Consider the following 7,204-nt stretch of genomic DNA (forward strand, 5'->3'; position numbering starts at 1 on the left):
ATATATACACACACACACATATATATATATAAGCTTTACTGGTTTTTGTTTCTCTAGAGAACCCAGTCTAAAACAATAGTCAATGAGCTCTCTCCTTTCACCTCAATTATTGCTTTTTGTTTTTCTTTTCCTTTTTTTAAATCTCTCACCTGGCACTCTTCTAGTTTACAGACTACCCTCTGCATTGGCATAACTTCAGTGTACAAACTAAAAGGCAGATTACCAATGGGTCCTGTCCTCAGCAACTGGCCCAGTCAGTGTTTTAGCAAGAACTCCAGGTGATTCTAGGGTAGGTGGATCCTGACCAGGCCTTGAAACACAATGACTTGAGACCTGAGTGTCCACTGAGTTGTCAGCAGGGGTGTCAAAATTCTCCAAGAATCCAAAGTATGTATGCCTTTAGCTTCTAAGTGAAGGAGTAAAACTGGCAAATAAAAAATATATTAAAAAAACTTCTAATCCTTCACAAATCATTGCCCTCCTTGCTTCAGGAACATGTTACTGCAAAAACAGTCTTTCTTTTCAGATGGTGCTTGTCAGAGTGAAGGGCAATTGCTAACCTAGGGAGAGATATGAAGAGCCAATCTTGCTGCCTTTCTGTGATGAAAGTGGAAAAGTAAACGTCACAAAGCTTAATGAGGGAACCTGAAGTTTGCATTTGGTGTTCATTTATGTTCTTCTGCTTTAAAATGAAAATAGAATCACAGAAGAAAGGCAAAAGGTGATTGTGTAATTAAATGTACTCAATGCACTCTTTTAGGTTGCTTTGCCTAAATTTCTTAAACTGGTGATTCCAATCTGGCTTTTCTAGAAATTTGAAAGTCTCAAACAAGGTTTTAGTATTAATTTAAAAAAATAAATATGACAGCATTTTTAGGCACTAGTTGTTACTGTTGTTAGGTGTTGTCACATTTGCTGCTATTCATAGCAACCTATGTACAACAGAATGAAATACTGCCCAGTCCTGCACCATGCTCACAATCTTTGCTATGATTGATCTATTGTTGCAGTCTCTAGAGACTAGTCTCTTCTGATAACATGACCAAAGTATGTGAGATGAAGACTGCCCATTGTTGCTTCTAAGGAGCATTCCAGCTGCACTTCTTCTATGACAGATTTGTTTGTTCTTCTGACAGTCCATGGTATTTTCAGTATTCTTTCCCAACACCACAATCCAAAGGCATCAACTCATCTTTGGTCTTCCTCATTCATCGTCCCACTTTCACAGGCATATGAGGCAATTGAAAATACCACGGCTTGGGTTAGGCATACCTTAGTCTTCAAAGTGACATTTTTTCCCCTTAACACTTTAAAGAGTTATTTTGCAGCAGATTTGCCTAATGCAATATGTCATCTGATTTCTTGACTGCTGTCTCCATGGGTGTTGATTGTGTATCCAAATGAATTGAAATCCCTGACAACTTCAATCTCTTCTCCATTTATCATGTTGTTGTTTGTTGGTTCGGTTGTGAGGATGTTTGTTTTTCTTTATGTTGAAGTATAATCTATACTGAAAACCATAGTCTTTGATCTTCATCAGTAAATGCTTTAAGTCATCTTCACTTTCAGCCAGAAGGGTTGTGTCATCTGCATATCACAGGATGTTATGGTCTTCTTCTAATCTTGATGCTGCATTCTTCTTCATATCGTCCAGCTTCTCAGATTATCTGCTCAGCAAACAGATTGAATAAGTATGGTGAAAGGATACAACCCTGGCACACACCCTTCTTGATTTTAAACCACTGCAGTATCTCCTTGCTCTGTTTAAAAGGAAGCCTCTTTATCTATGCACATATTCCTCATGAGCACAATTAAGTGTTCTGGAATTCCCATCCTTTGCAATATTATCCATAATGTGTTATGATCCACACAGTTGAATGCTTTTGCATAGTCAATAAAGTATAGGTAAACATCTTTCTGGTATTCTTTGCTTTTCAGCAAAGATCCATCTGACATCAGCATTGATATCTCCCATTCCACATTCTCTTCTGAATCCAGCTTGAATTTCTGGAAGCTGTCAATATACTGCTGCAACCGTTTTTGAATTATCTTCATCAAAATTTTACTTGTGTGTGATATTAATGGTATTGTTCAATCCCACATTCTGTGGGATCACTTTTCTTTGGAATGGGTACAAATATGGATCTTTTGTAGCCATTTGGTGGGTAACTGTCTTCCAAATTTCTTGGCATAAACAAGTAAGCACCTCCAGTGCTGCATCCATTCGTTGAAACATCTCAATGGGTATTCTGTCAATTCCTAGACCCTTGTTTTTCACCCATTTCTTCAGTGCAACTTGCACTTGTTCCTTTAATACCATTGGTTCTTGATCATATGCTACCTCCTGAAATGGTTGATCAATCAGTTTTTTTTTTTTTTGTACAGTGACTCTGTGTATTCCTTCCATCTTCTTTTGTTGCACTAAGGGAACCAGCAAATTATCCAAGAGCTGGATTATGTGAAGAAGAATGTGGCATCAGGATTGGAGGAAAATTCTAACTATCTGTGACATGCAGATGACATAACCTTGCTTGTCAACAGTGAAGACAACTTCAGACACTTACTGATGAAGATCAAAGACTATAACCTCCAGTGTGGATTATACTTCACCATAAAGAAAACAAAAATCCTCACAATTGGACAAATTAGCAATATCACTATAAATGGAGAAATGATTGAAGTTGTCAAGGATTTCATTTTACTTGGATCCACAATCAACCCATGGAGGCAGCAGTTAAGAAATCAAATGATGTATTGGGCAAATCTGCTGCAAAAGACCTCTTAAAGTGTTAAAGAGAAAAGATGTCATTTTAAAGACACGTGTGCCTGACTCAAGTCATGGTATTTTCAGTTGTGTCACATGCATACAAAAGCTGGATAATGACTAGGTAAGACTGAAGAACCTTTGAACTATGAGGTTGGCAAAGAGTATTGAGTATGTCGTAGACTGCCAGGAGAAGGAACAAATCTGTATTGGAAGAAGTACAACTGGAATGCTCCCTAGAAGCAAAGTTGGTGAGATTTCATTTCACGTACTTTGGTCATGTTATTAGGAAGGTCCAGTCCCTGGAGAAGGTAAAGCAGAGGGTCAGTGGAAAAGAGGAAGACCCTTAACAAGATGGATTGACACAGCAGCTGCACCAATGGGCTCAAACATAGCAATGATTATGAGGCTGGTGAAGGACTGGGTACTGTTTCACCCATTGTACATGGGGTCGTTATGAGTTGGAAGTGACTCATTGGCATCCAACATCAACAACAGGGGAGTCAGGAAATTTAAACAAATAGTTATATCCTATAAAAATTCCATAAATTGTAAAAATCACTGATCTAGACCTAGAAGAATATGATACATTGAAATTAAACCTTACTGGGAAAAAGCATTCACAGTGTCTGGGCACACAGTGGAAACTTAATCTTCAGTTGAATGAGTTCAAGATGAGAGAGTTGATACAGAAAGGAGAAAATCAGTGTCCTTGTGTTCAGTAGCTTCAGAAAAAGTTGATAGTTAGAAAATGGGTACCAACTGACTTTGTGTAGCTTTTACTTTGTAAAAGACTACAAAAATTGTGGCTTCTATATGCTAATGTATAATGAGATAAAAACATAGAAGAAAATATATATTAAATAAATCTTATAAGACATGTGTTTCCTACATGTGTAGGTGTAACCAGTTGCTGTTGAGTTGATTCCAACTCAGCAACCCCACATGTATCAAAGTAGAACTGTACTTCTGAGGGTTTTCAATGGCTGGGGTGTTTTGGAAGTTAGATGTAGAATAGAGCAAATTAGACTCAAGGAAGTTCAGGTCTAAGGTCACCAAGCAAGTCAGGGGTAGACCATGAGACCAAGCCCTAATACCTTATACCTATGTGACTGCTATAGACCAGGCACTATGCCAGGCACTGAGGATACAGAGGTAAGAAATATTCTCCATCCAAGTTCACAAGTGGGAGAAAGTGGGAGGTAGAGGAGGCAGGAAAATATTCAATTACAAGGCAACGCCTTAACTCCATGTTAGAGTACAAATAGCATTCTGTGGCAGAGAGCAAATCCCCTTCCCAGTCAATGGCCATGAACAGGAAGTGGCCTATGAGTAGAACTGTATCCCTGACCTCCTAACCTCCTGCCATATTTTGTTCAGAGACTTCTTGTTCAAACTCAGCAACTCTGTCCCCTGCCCACTAGGTGTCAACAAGGGGAGGGCTACTGCTTGATGAAAGTGTCAGGCCCCAGCCTTCTCTGTCTGACCTGCCTTTCACAGTTTGTATTAGGGATATATTAGAGTCCCTCACCTTCTTCTTCTCAGACTGTCAAGCTCCAACCTGCACCCTCCCACTACATACACACACACCTCACCAACACTCCCCTCCTTCACAGAACCTTTTCTGCTGAATGAAGTGCTTGCTGGATGAAGAATGGGACTTTACAACATCTTTTGTAAACATTGTTTTTCCATTATGTATTGGCCTGGGAACTTTCCCAATCTGTAATGACAAGAAAGAGAGGAAGAAAGAGAAGGAAGGATGGATAGAGGAAAGAAGGAAAAGAAAGAACTCTCCTGTCTTTGCATTGCTCACTTTGGCTGCTTAAGTGCTACCTGGCTCTGAAAGCAAGTTGCTGGAATCTTATCTGCTTTTTATAGTTGATAGTTTCACTTGATGGTCCCTATGAAAGCAACTGTGGCTGCCTGAGGAAAGTATAGCCTGGTAAAAAACAGGTGGTCTTTTATGCAGCTGAGGGGTGGATGGGTCCTGCACCCACTGGGCTGCTCAATATTGCAGAGTGAGAAGAACTTGGAGTTCCCAGGGAACCCAGGGGAAACAGTTGAAGGGGCAAGAGGGACAGGCAGAGGAGCAGAGACTCGCAAGACCTGAGGTTTCCGGATGCTGTGGTCTGCCATGTAAGGGACCATGAACTTTTCCCTGTGACCACAAACCATGGGTACTCAGCACACACAACAGCTAGGTACTCAGGTTTGTTCTGAGTGGAAACAGAGACAGGCCAAGTTCCTGGTTGGGACTGATGCCTGGGCAGAAACAAGGGAAGAGTTGCAAGAAGCACCATGTAGTGAAAGAATCTGTCAGAAGAAAAAATCAGAGCTAGAGAGGACTAGAGAATGCTACTCCCAAAAAGCATCAAACCTGTTGTTGTCGAGCGGTTAGGTTCCAACTCATAGCAACCTTACAGGACAGAGTAGAACTGCCCATAGGGTTTCCAAAGTTGTAATCTTTACAGAAGCAGATTGTCACATCTTTCTCCCATGGAGCCGCTGGTGGATTAAAACCACTGACCTTTCGATTTGCAGTTGAGCACTTAAACATTGTGCCATCAGAGCACCTTAATGCTACCTCAGGCCCCCGAAATTCTCAGAAGTGGAAAGGGCCTCCCAGATTTGGAGGACTTTTGATCTGTAGGGAGGAGAACTCCAGCAATAGGAATAAGACCCACCTTCAAGTTTCTGTATCCACTTCGTCTTCGACAATACCAGCAGCCAACAAGCAGTAAGATTCCCAGGATCACCGTCAGGATGCAAATCCCTGCGGCCCTGGCCAAGAGACAGACAAATCTAGTTTGACACAGAAATATTGTTCCAGATTGCTGGAACATCATGCACCAACCTTCTTTCTTCTTTGGGCTTTCAGAGCCAAAAGCTGCACCTTTCAGTCTCCAAGTGCTTTTCCACCCCACCACACAATGGCACCCCACCAGGACTCTAGCCCCTGCATCCAGGGCCAGGTTCTTCTCTAGGAGCCTCTCAGGTGTGTGCCCACAGGTGCAATCCTACCTGGCCTGGCCCAAGCACTCAAGTTCTAGGCACAAGATGTACAGCAGCAACTGATCCTTACATGCACAACATATTGGTTGGAACTGAATTTTCTTCTCATCAGAGCTGGTTTAAAGCATTATTCCCTACCAGTCCACAAACAGGAGATGGAAGTGAATATCTAATATAAGCCAGGCACTGTGTTGAACATTCTACATACATTAGTTGATTTAATTCTCACTGTAAGGTTGCTGTAAAGTTACTGCCTCCCAAAAAAAACACTGCCATTGAATCAATTCTGACTCATTGTCACCCTATAAGGTAGGCACCATTTATTATCCCCACTTCATAGATGAGAAAATAAATGCAGAGGTTAAGTGATTTGCCAATATCATACAGAGCTAGCATGAAGACACCGTGAGCAGACGCTTGAATTCTGGCCAGACACAAACTCCTGTCTCTGGAATCAGGGATTTTCCTACTGTCTCACTCTCTTTGAAGCAAAGCTATCACAGGAGCAAGTGAGTCCCATGACTCAGGCAGCTGACTGGGCTCACAATGTGCATGTGCTCTGTGGTCATGCCCTGGGAAAGGGGGACACGGGCAAGCTCTGCTCCAATTCTACACACGGTCATACCACACTCACACAATGACTGACTGACTGAGTGAGAGACTCCAGGACATGTCAGACATGCTGGTAGAACTCACCAACCAGCCTGGCACAGCTCCTTAGAGTGTCACCCACATCACGATCACCTAAGATGCATGTAAAAGGGCAAGTCCTTGGGTATGACCCACTGAATCAGCCTCTTGGGTGATGGGGCCTAGGAATCTGCATTTTAACATGCTCCACAGATGACTTAAGCATACTTAACTGTGAGAACCACTTTCCATTGGGATTTCAAAGAGATGGACATGCAATGCAGGTGGATCACTCTTTAAGGCTGGGCGTGGGAACTGACTTAGTGTTATTCTTCCTTGTTCCACCTGGTTGTGAGAAGGATAAATATCCTCAGAGCATCTTAGTGATGCATTGGTCTCTATTCTCCTACCTCATTCTACTTCACTTGTTTAAATAGGCAATCAGCTGAGCAGGGCCTTTTTGTGAAAAGTAAACCAACCAATGGCCACTGAGTCAATTCTGACCATGGCAACCCCATGTGTGTCCGAGTAGAACTGTGCTCCATAGGGTTTTTAATGGCTAATTTTTCAGCCAGTGTTACAGGTGAGGAGAGACAACTCAGGGACACCCAAGGTAGCAGGCGGGAAGAGCAGGAGAAAGGGGATTAAAAGCCAGGAATCCAGACAGAGGTACAGTCAGCCACAGGGACCCAGGTGGGGGTGATACAAGAGGTCTCCAACAGCAAGACAAACTTGTCTGTCGGTTTGTCCTACTGTAGTGACATGTAGACGTGAGTTTTGAGGCTGAGCCTCTGG

General features: G+C 42.1%; 1 protein-coding gene across 1 annotated transcript in view; it reads right to left on the bottom strand.

The window, feature by feature from the left end:
- Positions 1-7,204, bottom strand: part of MLANA (melan-A) — a 19,175-nt gene that overhangs the window by 5,823 nt on the left and 6,148 nt on the right. The window contains exon 2 of the mRNA XM_007946337.1: positions 5,452-5,548. Coding sequence (XP_007944528.1) covers positions 5,452-5,548 — 97 coding nt within the window. The remainder of the gene's footprint in view (positions 1-5,451; positions 5,549-7,204) is intronic.

This window comes from Orycteropus afer, unplaced genomic scaffold, assembly GCF_000298275.1.
Source record: "Orycteropus afer afer isolate SDZICR_OR568_19922 unplaced genomic scaffold, OryAfe1.0 scaffold00156, whole genome shotgun sequence".
Classification (NCBI taxonomy): Eukaryota; Metazoa; Chordata; class Mammalia; order Tubulidentata; family Orycteropodidae; genus Orycteropus; species Orycteropus afer.